The sequence below is a fragment of the Acomys russatus genome, chromosome 5 (assembly GCF_903995435.1).
Source record: "Acomys russatus chromosome 5, mAcoRus1.1, whole genome shotgun sequence".
NCBI classification, from domain to species: Eukaryota; Metazoa; Chordata; class Mammalia; order Rodentia; family Muridae; genus Acomys; species Acomys russatus.
In genome coordinates, this window is record NC_067141.1 from 50,052,927 (window position 1) to 50,067,574 (window position 14,648).

General features: G+C 41.9%; 1 protein-coding gene across 1 annotated transcript; it reads left to right on the top strand.

The window, feature by feature from the left end:
- Nucleotides 1–3,501: 3,501 nt before the first annotated feature.
- On the top strand, nt 3,502–9,373 carry Mbl2 (mannose binding lectin 2). The gene is made up of 5 exons (XM_051146328.1): nt 3,502–3,566; nt 4,533–4,716; nt 5,239–5,355; nt 7,921–7,989; nt 8,685–9,373. The coding sequence occupies exons 2-5, from the start codon at nt 4,542–4,544 to the stop codon at nt 9,056–9,058; spliced, it is 735 nt and encodes a 244-aa protein (XP_051002285.1). The 5' UTR covers nt 3,502–3,566; nt 4,533–4,541; the 3' UTR covers nt 9,059–9,373.
- The last annotated feature ends 5,275 nt before the right edge of the window (nt 9,374–14,648 follow it).

The window sequence follows — 14,648 nt, forward strand, 5'->3', positions numbered from 1 at the left end:
TCTATCCAGATGTCCATCCCTTCACAGCCTGGTTCCAGGATTGGCAGGGTCAGGGTCTGAAGGACAGTTTCCTGACCTTGGGACTAAGTACACACCAAAGCAAAAAAAAAAAAAAAGGTACTGTGATCAAAGACAGCACCGCCAGTGTGACCTGGTATCAACTATCGATCTTACCTTCTGCCACTGCACCAGTGTCAGGGGAAGCTCCGGTGACTAAGAATAACGAAGGGACATAAGAAATTGAAGAGACATAAGACAAGATGCCTCCTGCCTTTTCTATGCCCTGAAGCAACAGACACTGGCTTTAGCCATGTGGCTGTTGACCACCCTGGATGGTTTTATAGGCACAGGGATGTATCAACAGGAAGTAAGGAAACTAGGCCCTTCATAAGCCCATGTCTGCTTGGAAAGAACCTGGCAGGGTATCCCAACCATATTTCTTCTGCTATTTGGTGGCCTCCACCACACTACCCTATGTCTGTGTATGAAATTCTCACAGTGGGTTCCCTCGATACTCCAAGCTAACATGGCTTTTCCACAGCAGCTGCTGTATTTAGATCTAGAATATCTCCAAAGGTCATTGTATTAAAGACTTAGCACCCAACCTGTGGCACTATTGGCATAAGGTGAAACCATTAAGAGATGGGGAGCCTGCCAAGTCGTTTTAGGAAACTGGAGGAAAACTCCTGGGTAGGTTGTGGGAAGCTGGCCTTTCCCTTGTTCTCTCATTTCTGGCTGTAAGATATCGTCTGTGTAAATCCCTACCATGAGACAGTGCCTCATCACAGGCACAGAAGCAAGAGGGACAATTGACCATTCCTCTTTGTGAGTCAATTATCTCAGGTATTTTATTGGAGCAGTGAAAAGCAGACAGGCACATGAAAGCAGCTGCGTTAGGAATGGAGGTCAAGGGCTGGTGGGATGCCCCAGTGGGCAAAGGTACTCACTGAGTTGGATTCCCAGGGCCCATATGGGGTAAGAAGAGACCCCTACAAACTTGTCTTGTGTCCTCTGGCTTTGACATGTGTACCATATACGTGTGCACACAAATACTTACATGCATGCACACAAGCACACACAGATAAATGAGTGTAAAAACCAGAAACATAGTTCAGAACTTACTGAATTGTACTGTGCCATATCTACTATACTGTACCAATTGACCAATGAGATATGACCCTTTACCCACAAGATGTTCATTGCCTTCTTTCTCTAACTGCTCTTCAATTGCCTTTGTTTCCCATCTCAGTTGAGTGGTCCTTAGATACTCCAGTCAGAAACTCATATAGAATTTCTCATCTTTTGTCATTTCCCATCAGGCTAATTTCCATGCTTAGCCATTCATACTTCTTAGATAGGGCTCAAATTCGTTTACCTTCTTGAGTCAACTGGCTGCTCTCATCTGCTACTTAGATCATGATTTTTTTTCTGTCTGTGCTGTAGTGTCCAGTTCTGTTTCTCTTTAGTCTTTCTCCTCACGATAGTCAGAACAAATCTTACAAGTTTTTTATTTTTAAAAAGGACATCTTATTTTGTGTGTGTGTGTGTGTGTGTGTGTGTGTGTGTGTGTGTGTGTTTCCTCTAAAGACCCTTGGAGAACACCTAAAGTCTTTAATCCATTTATAAGTTCTGCTATGATTGACTGTTATTTTGTCCCTTACCAGGTTGTTCTCACATTTTGAGTCCATGGTGACTTCATAGTATTGTCACTTTTCTTCTCCTTTAGTCCACATCTCAGGTTGTTCACTCTGTGAAACTTGAAGAAAACTGAATCGAAGAGGATCACTGTTATTCTTTGAAACTCACACATCTTTTTTGATAGTCTCTTTTGAAATCCCTTCTTTTGACATAATCTTAGTCTCACAGAAATTGAGAAATTATTACAGAAAATTTCCATGGGTCCTTCATCTATAATTAACCCATAGGTTCTCATCTGTGATACATAGGACAATTATCAAGACTAAAAAATGGATTGGGACAATAAAATAATAAGATATAGATGTTTGGGGGTTTAATTGTTTATGTGCCTCTTGTTCTTTGTGTCTAGTCCTATGAAACATAAAAAAAAAATCACAGATTTATATAATAACCACAGTTAAGATTCAGGGCTATTTCCTCACCGAATAAAACTTTCTGATTGTACACCTTTAAACTTATGCCATACTGAGATCTATGTCAGCCACTGATTTTTTTCCTCCATGGATTTAATTTAATCATTTTGTAGAGTAATACAGTTAATAAACACTTGAAATTGAGTTTATTTTATTTATCATAGGGAGTATGAAATTTATGCTTCATTTCATGAACAAGTAATTTACTCTTGTTTCTCAGAGTTTCCCATCATCTGACTTTTCATCTTATCACTGACAGATGAAGGCAGATTGGCTTGTTTTTTGTTTTTGTTGTTGTTTTGTTTTTGTTTTTTTTCTTTTCTTTTCTTTTCTTCTTCTTCTTCTTCTTCTTCTTCTTCTTCTTCTTCTTCTTCTTCTTCTTCTTTTTTTTTTTTAGCAATTTGGGCTACAAAACTGAAACATCCAAATATATGATACAGACACACATAATAGAATATTACTTTGCCTCAAAAAGAATGAAAATATGTAACAGATGAAATTGGGAGACATTATCCTAAAAATGATGAACTAGACACCATATGATAATTATCACATGATTCCAATAATGTACTCCATCTAAAGTATTTAACTTCTTAGAGACGAAACATTGAATGACAGTTACCAGAGGTGGTGAGGAGCAGAGACCTGGGTAGTTATTGTTTTCTGTGTAGAATTTCAGTTTAGGATGATGAAATTGTTGCAGATGGGTTCTAGTGACCTTGTAACAATATACATGTTCTTACTGACTTACACATTTAAGAATGGTCAAAATAGAATACACTTTACTGCAATAAAACCAGCTACAATGCAGTGCATTGTAATCAACACAAACAAACACAGTCTAAGGTAGGAGGACTGGGCGGAACTATTTTAGATAAGACCATAGTAAGTTTCTCGGAGACAAGGACCTTTGAGTAGAAGAGAAAGAGCCAGAGAGAAGAGCACTGAAGAGCCAGGAGACCCCAGTTAGAAGACAACAGTGTGGAGTCTAGAAATGTTTTCTATGTATTGATGGCAGCAAAAGGTCTGCAATCCTTTACAGTATATGCATGTGCACGTGTATATAGCGAGTGTGCAGACAGCGTATGTGTGCTTGGGTATGTGTGTGCTCCTGTATTAGAAGCAAGGAAACTGATACAACGAACCTACTTATTAATGGCAACTCAGTCATGAGAGGCAGCCAAATGGATGCCAACGGAAGGGGAGATGGTACTGCATTAAGGGAGACAGCCACATTGCACTCACTGGAGGCCTCTGGGGAAGGAGTGTATAGTACAGCCCTAAAGACAGTTGCTTATTAATCTGGGGTCGAAGGTCAGCTTGGATTGTCCTTTTTAAAGAGTCAAGTTCAGCTCCTCCCTCCCGCTGCAGCATCTGTCAGAGTTCCGGGTTGAAGGGGGGGAGCTTCCTTGCCTCTGAACCCTTGTTTTGCCAAAGCCCTGAAAGTCATTTCTGGTGAGTGGATTTGGGTTTTATAGCCAGACTCTAGGGGTTTGATTAACCTTCAGAGGCCTGCCTGAGGGAAGAGGCCACAGGGCCCAAATCATGTTGGTGGCAGCACTTTCTCTGCTTGCCTGGATCTTGGAGAGTTTTCTCAAATTTCCGTTTGCAAAGATGACGTTACAAAGAGAGTGTCATGGAATCTAAGACCCTTAGGGCTGGGGACTGAGGCAGGTTGTCTAATCATCAGCAGCTTTGGCATGTGGCATCTAGAAAGTAGAGAGGAATCTCCTAGACAGAAATTGACAGAGGAATTGCTTTCCTCAGCAAGCCGGCCTTGTTGTGATGAAAACGAACTACTAAGAAATTCACTCACGTTCATTCTGGGCAGGGCTGGTAGACCCACTGTGAGATTGGAGTCTGACCCTGTCTCATTACATCACTAGCCTATAGTTTATTGCTAGAAACTGAGGAAAGGATGATTGGCTGGTCTTGGAGAGAAACCAGCTGTGCTGCAGATATTGTCAACATGTAGGTGAGCACACATGTGAGATCCTTCAGAACATTGTCTTTCCATACATTTTCAACCCCTAAGCCATCAGGTATTAGTGACTTGGCAACGTGAATCTGTTTTGCTCTTGTTGACATGAAATAACCATTCACAACCTACCTGTGGTGATACCAGAGACCTGGACACTGGTGACCTCCCTCAGAGGGGCTTTCATTGTGTGCATATATATATATACACTGTATGTATATATATGTGGGCTGCCGTGCCTATTTTTGTTAAAATGCTAACCTCACAGTATCATATGGAATCCTTGATTTTTCCAAATACCCGATCTGGACATCATCTGCACAGTGAGTGATCCATCTGTACAATGCCTGTCCCCAAGTTATAGGACACAGGTCTGGGTGGTGTATATATGCTGATTAACCAAACAGGATGAGCTAATCTCTCATGATTTTACCCACACCAAGGTGAGGACCATGTCCCCGTTGCCACCTTTCCTTCTCCTGTGTGTGGTTACAGCATCTTATGCAGAGACTGTAACCGAAGATGCTCCCAGTACCTGCCCTGTGATTGCCTGTAGTTCTCCGGGCCTGAATGGTTTCCCAGGCAAAGATGGACGTGACGGTGCCAAGGGAGAAAAGGGAGAGCCAGGTATGTGTGTGTGTGTGTGTGTGTGTGTGTGTGCGTGCGTGTGCGTGCATGCACGCACGTGTCATGTACATTGAGGGCAGGTTTCCTTGGAGATCAAAGATATAGGATCCTCTTCCTGGAGTTGCAGCTACAGGCAGTTGTGAGCAACCCAACGTGGGTGCTGGGAATTGACCTCAGGCCCTCTGTAGTTGCAGCTTAGCCACTGAGCCTTCTTTCCAGCCCCTTTCTCTGACTCTCCATTGCAGAGGAAGCTGACTAGAGAGACAAGGACAGTAAAGTCTTATTAGGCATGCTGTATTTTGATCAGCAACATATTGCAATCCAGAACAGACAGAGCTCTAGTTCTCTGATGTCCTGGGCTCCCACACAGAAGTGGGTGATGTTTGTCCTGCCTGTCCTAGAAAGTGGACCTCATGTAGGTCTGTGTCATGTACCCCAGGGAGGACTTATCACAGGGCACTACCCTTTGGAAAAAGGGCAAAAACACAGATATCGACCTGCATTTTGTTTGTCTCCCAACAGGTCAAGGGCTCAGAGGCTTGCAGGGTCCTCCTGGAAAGGTAGGACCTGCAGGGCTCCCGGGGCTTCCTGGGCCAAAAGGAGCTGTGGGGCCAAAAGGAGACCGTGGAGAGAGAGTAGGTAAGGGGATCATTTCAGAACATCCGAGCCGATGGCATTTGGGGCTTTGGAACCTAGAATGCTGGTGGGGATGTGCTATTTTCTCAATGCTTCAAGGAGAGATGCCACTGTATCTCAGTGTGGGCTTATTATGTCTGTTCTACTCAAAGTGTATTGGCAGGCGTGTAAATTATATTTCACTTCTAAGAAAGCAATTAAAAACTCAGCAGATTACAAATACAATCCTTTATTTAAACATAGTCCCATGGGTCCAGCTCCAAAAAGTCTGATTTCAGCTGAGCTTACTTATACCTGTGGTGTGCTGATGGGTAATGGTCTTGCTCCATACTTCTGGCTTCTGTCAAGGTGTCAGCTGCCTTGAGGAGGGCCATTGGCATGGGTTCTTATCATACCATAGGCTATGCAGGGCTTGATGAGGTAAGAACAATTATACAATTCCTAACACAGACGCTTCAGGGCTTTGTGAGGCTCAGAAGACATACATAGCTACTTCTGCCATGTTCATAAAAGGCACAGACCAGCCCAGATTCAAGGAGGGTGGGAGGAAGAGCACAATCTTTTATGAGAAAAGCTGGTACCATATTATAACTACTTAGCTCATGGAAAGTAACCCATGCCCTTCCCACTTGAATAGTGAGGAACCCAGAGAAAATACTGATGATTTCTTTCATGACAAATTTCAGTAACACCAAAACAGGACAGGAATTAGGGTGATGACTTGGTTGGTAGAGTGCTTGTCATCGAATGTGAGTTCTTGGGCTTGACCTTTCAGCATCCATGTGAAAAATATGGGTACAGTAGTGCCTGTTATGATCCCATCACTGTGAAGTTAGAGGCACCCACAAAAATGTGCGCGCGCGCGCGCACACACACACACACACACACACACACACACACACACACACACCAGCCACCAAAATAGCAAACATCACCCACCCGCCTCCACAAACAAAACAACTGAAGGGCAACAAAAATAAAATTTCTTAGGGACAACATCTCTCTGATGGTTTTAATCAATGTGGAGTTTTGAATAGGTATGGCTCCCACAGACTCATGCATGTGAACGCTTGGCCCATAGGGAATGGCACTATTAGGAGGTGTGGCCTTGTTGGAGTAGGTGTGGCCTTGTTGGAGGAAGTGTGGCTTTGAGGTCTGAGATGCTCAAGCTTGGCCTAGTGTGGCAGTCTCCTCCCTGCTGCCTGCAGATCAAGATGTAGAACTCTTAGCTCCTTCCTTAGTTCCATGTCTGCCTGCACGGCACCATGTTTTCCCACCATGACGATGAAACTGCAAGCCAGGCCCAATGAAATGTTTTTCTTTATAAGAGTTGCTATGGTCATAGTGTCTTTTCACAGCAAGAGATACGGTTTGACAATAATAATTTCTTCAGAGATTTTTTTTTAAGCCGTAATAAAGCAATTTGCTCTGGCAAATAGTCAAGAACTTATTTATGGACTGTTATGAGCTATGTCATCAGTAAGTACATTAATGTGCTAGTGAAATCTCTATGTACTTGAAATACTTTGTATATGGGACTAGCATTTTATTTATTTAATTAATCAATTTATTTATTTTTGAGACAGGGATTCATTATGTATCCCTCACTGGCCTGGAACTCAGGTACTATATACACACCAGGCACCCTTGAACTCACAGAGATGCACATGTCTTTGCCTGAAAGCCATTTGTCATCACTCCTGGCTCTGACTAAAACTTTTAGGATAAAAATTTGGGCTCTGGTGGCTCCAAAAAGCTAGGATTGGTCACATAGTACCACATGTCAATTAAACACATGAGTATTGAGAGAGTAACAAATAAAGGAATCACTCATTCTCAGTCTGTCTACAAGCTTAAATATAGAAGAAAAAAAAAATAGACCAAGGGACAGAAAGAATTCACAATTAAGCAGTCCTCCTCAAGGTATGTTTTCACTGATGATAGTCCCAGCTCTGGTTCAGAGAGGCAGTCTAAAGTCTTCCTCAACCATTATCACTTGAGGCAACCATCTGATTTCTATAAGGTGATCCATCACTTCTACTCCCATAGTATTGCTTTGCCCTCATGGGTACTCCCTCATCTTGGGAGATTGTCTTGTGAGAACTTGATCTTCCTGAAATCTGATGATGACATCATTGGCCTGTAATCCTTGAAAGGGTGAGACAGGTTAGAAAGGCAGTGTGTGACCAGCTGACCTGCTGACGTGCAGAGGTAAGGAAGTGGTCCAAGATAAAGGAGCACGCACCAAATGTGGACAGGAACAACAGGTGGCCTTTCTTCTTTTTATATGCTCTGTAATTCTAAGCGAGGAGTCAAGTCTTTCTTCAGCAAAAGTAGCCCCTCAACGCCTGGTTTAGATAAAGTATCAGGAAAAGATTGATGTCTTAGGCCAGGTAAAAGCAGAGCTTTTTTTTTTTTTTTTCTTTTAATTTTAAAAGTAAAGGCGAACTTAGTGTTCAAAACAAAAGGCAAACTTCGTTTCTTTTTTATCTGACAAAGATACTGCACTTCCTAATACGCACAATTGGGTCCTCACCCTAACAGTACCTTTCATTGTTAATTTTCTAGAATATGATACTAGCAAAATTGATTCAGAAATCGCAGCCCTGAAATCGGAGCTGAGAAACATAAGGAAGTGTAAGTATCCTCTCTTATTCTTAGGGAAACTTAAAGTTTGGGGATGGTGGAAGGCAGAATATTCACTGCATGCGGAATATTACTGGGACTTGAAAAAAATTACTCATCTTCTGATCCCATGATATCTTCTCAACAACCATTTGGTAGAAACAGAGGCAATTGGGAATTAAATTATTTACTCACCACCAGAGAACTCAGTGGTGAAGCCAGTTTATAGCCTGCATTGAGTCTGACACCAGGAGCCCCCGTTCTGTAGGGTCCAGTTCTTGCTCACCCCAAATGGAATGTGTGGGCTCTTTTTCTAATCCTGGTATCTAGACTAGGAGGTGGGGCCAAGTATGCTTCTCCCAGCTGTGGCCAGATATCCCCAGATGTTTTTGTTTAATTGTGAATTAACAGAGTGGTGGAATTCAGAATTCCAGTGTCCTGCGATGCAGATCTAAACATACAAAGGCTTTATGCCTGTTTGTTCATATGAAGACAGCAAGGAAAAAAGCAAGATAACAGTTAAACTCGGATTTTAGGTAACAGAAGCATGTTTTGATTTGTGTAAGCATTTCACAAGGGGTCTCATGAATGAAGACACACATTGTGTTATATGCCACCAGAGAAAATGGAGTGTACGTGGTTCAGTTTGGATTTGACCCAAGTGGTCTAGAAGAGACGCTGATGCCGCTCACCTCTTTACATTTTAGGGGTGCTCTTCTCCCTGAGTGAAAAAGTTGGCAAGAAGTACTTTGTGAGCAGCGGGAAAAAGAGGAACTTTGAAGAAGCGAAGGCTCTGTGTTCCCAGTTTGGGGCCTCTATGGCCACTCCCAGGAATGCTGAGGAGAACCGAGCCATCCAGAGTGTGGCCAAAGATATAGCCTACTTGGGCATAACGGATCGGGAGGTCGAAGACCAGTTTGTGGATCTGGCAGGGAACAGAGTGCGCTACACTAACTGGAATAGGGGTGAACCCAACGACACAGGGTCTGCGGAAGACTGTGTGGTGGTCCTGCTAAGCGGCTCGTGGAACGACGTCTCCTGTGCCGACACTTTTTTGGCAGTCTGTGAATTCTCTGACTGAGGCTGTTTGTTTGTCAGGCCTCCTTAGACTCCATAAGTTCACAATTTGTTCTCAAATATAAAATATGTAGAAATACAAACAATTACACGTTACTTGCGTAATTATACTGTAACACTTTTTTGGGGGCGGGGGATAGTAATTTCTTGTGAAGAGGTAGAAATAAAATGACTTTATTTTTCATGTATGACAAACACTTGTGCTCGGCTGAGTTCTCTTTTGGGTAATGATGTCACCCTAGCTAACTCTACAGTGTCTCAGCCTAGTCTCAGGTATTTAATAGAACATTAAATGATGTGTAGAATGTAAGTCTCAAGTGAACAGATCAATAAATTCTCTCTCTCCTTCTCTCATATATATATCTACCTATCATCTAATAACCATCATGTATGTAGAGGCACAGAATAGTTCTTTGACACGAGAAACCCTTAGTTACTTCTCCTAGTTACTGTTACCAAAGATAAGTATAATTCTATTGTAAGGCCCTCTCTCTCAGCCAGCCTGGGAACGTGACCCAGGCAAGCTTGGGAAAATGACCCCAAAAGAATTGAAGGCCAGCTCAGCTTCAGTTTCTGAGATCAAAGTGGCCAACCGAGATAAACAATTTCAACTAAGGTAAACGATTTTCAGAAAAGTATCATCTGGAAATTCTGGAAACTCCCCAACACCCCTCCCTGCCAAGAATAGCCAGCCCCCCAAACCAACGACCCGGCAATAGCCAATAACAATTTAGACAAGCAACCCCTAGCGACCACCAGAGCCATCCTAACATAGGGCACGTAAGCCCCTCCTACCCTTGCGGTTTTAGCCTTTAAAAAGTCTGTAACAGTGACTCGGTGTGCCTCCCTCCCTCCGAGTGAGTGCTGAGGCCCCCTGATGCGCATCAGCAATAAACCTTGTGCTTTTGCATCAACACTGTGGTCCTCGAGTGGTCTCTTGCAACGACCCCCTACTACCCGAGTGGACTCTAGGGTCCAACACTATTTATTTATTTTAAGATTTATTTATTTATTATTATGTATACAGTGCTCTGCCTGCATGTACACCCACAGGCCAGAAGAAGGTATCAGGTCACATTATAGATGGTTGTGAGCCACCATGTGGTTGCTGGGAATTGAACTCAGGACCTCTGGAAGAACAAGTCAGTGCTCTTAACCTCTGAGCCATCACTCCAGCCCATAAGTATGATTTTAATCTCTACCATAACAAAATTATTCTATCTGTTTATAAACTTCCTATAGACAGAATCATTCTGTGTGTACTGTTTTATGTCTTATGTTTAGTTCTTACATAGTTAAGCATGTGATATTCAGGTTGTTATGAACAGTGGAGGTTTCTTCCTCTCATTGCTATAAAGAACTCCTTTATATTAAAACATCATAATTTACCTTTCTATTGTTAATAGATACAATTGAATGGCTTATAATTGTTGGTCATTGGGAGGAAAAATAAAACCTCTTGAGGCTGGAGAGAGGGCTCCACTGCTAAGAGCAGTTTAATATATTTTCTTTTAATGTTAGTTCTTTGTGAAAGTTAAACTGTTGCTTGTTAGGATGATATTATCCTATGTTTCTTTCTAAAGTGCTGTTGTTAACCTTTCTGCCTATCCCTAATACATATCCATGTGGTAAAGTGCTGTTACCTGGAAAAAACCATTTTCTACATTGATATCAAAACATTGTAAATCAGGTGAGTATGTGTAGACTGGTTATTTGGACTTTGTATGTTTGCTGTTGCTCTGTTTGTCGATACTTGCACCTGGCAATAGAAGCCTTTCAGCATTGTTTTTTTTTTTGTTTTTTTGTTTTGCCACATGATATCAAAATAGATGATAGAACTATCTTTTCAATTTTCATAATAATATTTTTTCATTATTCCAGCATTAATCCTGTCAGTCAACTTAAACAGATTTAGCAACTTACTACTAAGTCTCCAATTAATAGTTTATCTCTTCATTTAGCCAGGAGTCTAATTTTTTGGGTATATTTTAAAAAGAGAAATAAATATAAAAGGATATAATATAACATTATAAAATAATTTTTATTGGTATATTTTATATGCTTTAGCCTGGGGGCAGTATCATTAGATATTTCAGTGATATTAGAAGTTTTGAAAATAGTAAGTTACTAGCACTTATTTTTTGGTTATATATAGAACCATGATTAGTTTCTTTTCTGCAGTTATTAAACTCAATATATTTGTTTCTAATAGTAAAAGTTCACAGATTTTCCTGCACACATAACCATGTAATCTGAATGAAGGTGTCTAAGCCGAAGTGACTGTTGGCTTCTTTTCTTGTTGAATACCACATAGCCAGGCCCTTATTTCCCAGTGTCCCTAGGGCTATTGTTCCCATGACACAAAAAGTGGAATCATACAGGGAACCACTTATGCTGGGAACAACATGGGAAGCCTTTGAAGCGGCAGCAGCCTGCACATACTACCACACATTAAACACCCAAGGAGATGCATAACATAAACACATATGAAGAAAATATATATATACTCTCACATATATACTCAGAGACTGATAGAATTCCTACCTTTGACCACTCTGGTCTCCGGCTCTTGAGAGAGAGAGAGAGAGAGGAAGAAGGAGGAGGGGGAGAAGGAGAAAGAGAAGAAGAAGAAGAAGAAGAAGAAGAAGAAGAAGAAGAAGAAGAAGAAGAAGAAGAAGAAGAAATGCACAGGTTCTAATCCCAGCACTTGGGAGGCAGAGGCAGAAAGATCTCTGTGAGTTTGAGGCCAGCTGGTCTACATAGTGAATTCCAGACCAGCCAGAGATACACAGTGAGACTCTGTCTCAACAAACAAACAAATAAAACAAAACAACAACAACAACAAAAAACCACCCTATAAGAAGAAGGCAGAGGAAGAGGAGGAAGTGGGGGAAGAGGAGAAATAAAGACTGCCTGGCATTAGGGAACCATTCAGCACTGAGCATTATCCTGTGGTGGAGGAACGCCTGGCAACACCCTACGTGGCATTTTCTCTAATAAGAACTCTGGTGGTATAGCAGTAGCCATAAAGTAATACTAGTGAAATCCCTTCATCTCTGACAGGAAACAACTAAGAACAGCGTTATAAGCAGTTTCCAGGACTCTATGAAGGACACATGAGTCACAGAATCACAACTATGGCTCCCAAGCTAGTATTTTTACTTCATTCTGTCCTCCGGGCCAGAGGTCATCTTTGCCATAGCCAATATTTCCCAGTGACACAGCTGACTTTGTACCTCTATCAGGATTGGAGGCAAAGGGAGCTAGAAAGTTAATGCAAAATCCAATTCACCAGTGGATAAGGAGTTTTGTAACCGCTGCCTGCACAACATCACTATTAAATCCTGTGTTCTCAAGTACTCCAGAAAACAAACAAACAAACAAACAAACAAACAAACAAACAAACAACAGACGTTATACACTTAAAACAAATGAAAAGTGGCATATGATATAATATACATCCATCCGACTGTTAGGATAATGATAAAGGCGGGTATTGGTGGGCACTGCGTAGACGTGCCACATTCTCGCTTAGTAGTTAAGTTTAGTCAGGGTTAGCTGTAGACTCACTGGGAACAGAATTCACAGGGCTGGATTTCTAATGTGACACACAATGACAGACTTTCTTGCATAGAGACACCTGTGCAGTGGTTTCCCCCTATTAATATTTGGCTCACTTTGTTCTGGAACCAGATTCCAATACACCATACAGACTTCCTAGGACCATGCAAGCCTTGAGCCCGTCACCTTGTAACGGCCCCTCACTGTTTTTATAGGTTCACTTCTCTTCTGCACACTTAGGTACCAAGATTCATCATTATCAACATTATTTTTCAACCTACAATTCATTTGAAATTCCCTTCCTTTAAAACATCGCCTGGGACCTAGGTGTGGTGGCACATACCTTTAGTCCCAGAACCCGGGAGGCAGAAGCAGGCGGGTCTCTGTGAGTTTGAGGCCAGCCTGGTCTACAAAATGAGTCCAGGCCAGCCAGGGCTGTTCCACAGAGAAACCCTGTCTCGAAAACCACCAAAAAACCCAAACCAAACCAACCAAACAAAAAAACATTGAACAGGGAAAAGCCTCAGTCACGTTTACACTCTATTCTCTATCTACTTCCTGCTTGAGTTTGGGGAGCTGACTGTGGCTATAGACAAGTGTATCACCACGATGACACTCCCTGTCCGCCTGTGACCAAAGAGCCCTAAGTGTGTCCACCCACTCACCCTGGCTCACTCACTCTTCTCAATTCACTCTCTCATGCTCCCAGGTTTGCACGGAAACTCAACCCACTTGCTATACTTTTCACCCTTTCTTTTTTATGCTCTGCACTTTTTAGGGGGGGAGGGTGGTTGGGACAAGATTTTTCTGTGTAGCCCTGGCTGGCTTGGAATCTGTCAGGTAGACCAAGTGGGTCCAGACCTCGTCACTTCATGTTTATTCACCTTCATTTCCTCTCAGGGTTTTTGGTCCTTGTCAGCAACCTCCTTCTGCTGTCCTTAGGGTGGTTGTCTCTCGAAGGTCCTTATGTAAAGGCTTGGTCCCCAGCACGACAGTGGAGGGCACTTTAGATGTTGACACCCTCATCAGAGGCTAAGACCAGCAGAATCAGGCCTTGAATGGCCAGAAATAAAAGACAAAGAAACCTCTTTATTTTACATACAGGTGTATTGTGGCAGAGATTCAGAGATGACAAATTTAATCTCCATCCACTACTTGTAAAGTACCATTTCCTCTCCAGGGAAGATGCAAATTCTCTGTTTTTGTTTTGTTTTGTTTTTGGCTTTTTGAGACAGGGTTTCTCTGTGTAGCCTTCACTGTTCTGGACTCGCTGTGTAGACCAGCTTGGCCTCAAACTCACAGCGATCTGCCTGCCTCTGCCTCCCAAGTACTGGGATTAAAGGCAAATTCCCTGTTCTTGAGTTAATTTTGTCACAAAGTCAACATCAGACATTCTAACCAGACATAGAATCCACTATTGAAATCTTGAAACTCTTTTTCCAGTGGCCCATAGTACTTTAAAAATGGATCTTACCTTTTATTTGTTTTGACATAACTATTTATTATCCCTCAATCTCTATCTTAATATATTGGTTCTTTTTTGCCCCTGGACATTTATTAGCTTTTTAAAAATACAAAACAGAAGATGTCTTCTAGATTTATTTACATATTTTATGTGCATGTGTGTGTGCCTGCCTGTATGTATGTACACTGTGTGTATACAGTTTCTGTGGGTGTCAGAAAAGGTGTCAGACCCCTCTGGAACTGGATCAGGAGGTTGGGAGTCAACTGTGGGTACTGGAAATGATCCTAGGCCCTTCAGAGGAGCAGCAAATGCTCTTAGCCACTGAGCCATCTCTCCAGCCCACGGAGACTGTTTTAAACCACAGTTTGGGAGATTTCCAGGACTCTGGCAGTTCTAGGTTTTAATTTTTTTTCCATTACAGAATGAAATACAGTTGACACTGCATCTTGTTACATCTAACTGCACTGCTATTGGCATGTAACTTGTCTCTCTGTATAAAAGGATTTCCTTTGCTGTAGTAAGTATTTTTTATACATTTATCTTATTACACATGTATAAAACAAACTAC

What these genes read in the sequence shown, in the direction of transcription:
- Mbl2 (XM_051146328.1), top strand. Translation starts at nt 4,542, where the DNA reads ATGTCCCCGTTGCCACCTTTCCTTCTCCTGTGTGTGGTTACAGCATCT. An exon ending in AGACCGTGGAGAGAGAGTAG is followed by an intron (nt 5,356 to 7,920) that starts GTAAGGGGATCA and finishes TTAATTTTCTAG; the next exon opens with AATATGATACTAGCAAAATT. An exon ending in GCTGAGAAACATAAGGAAGT is followed by an intron (nt 7,990 to 8,684) that starts GTAAGTATCCTC and finishes TTTACATTTTAG; the next exon opens with GGGTGCTCTTCTCCCTGAGT.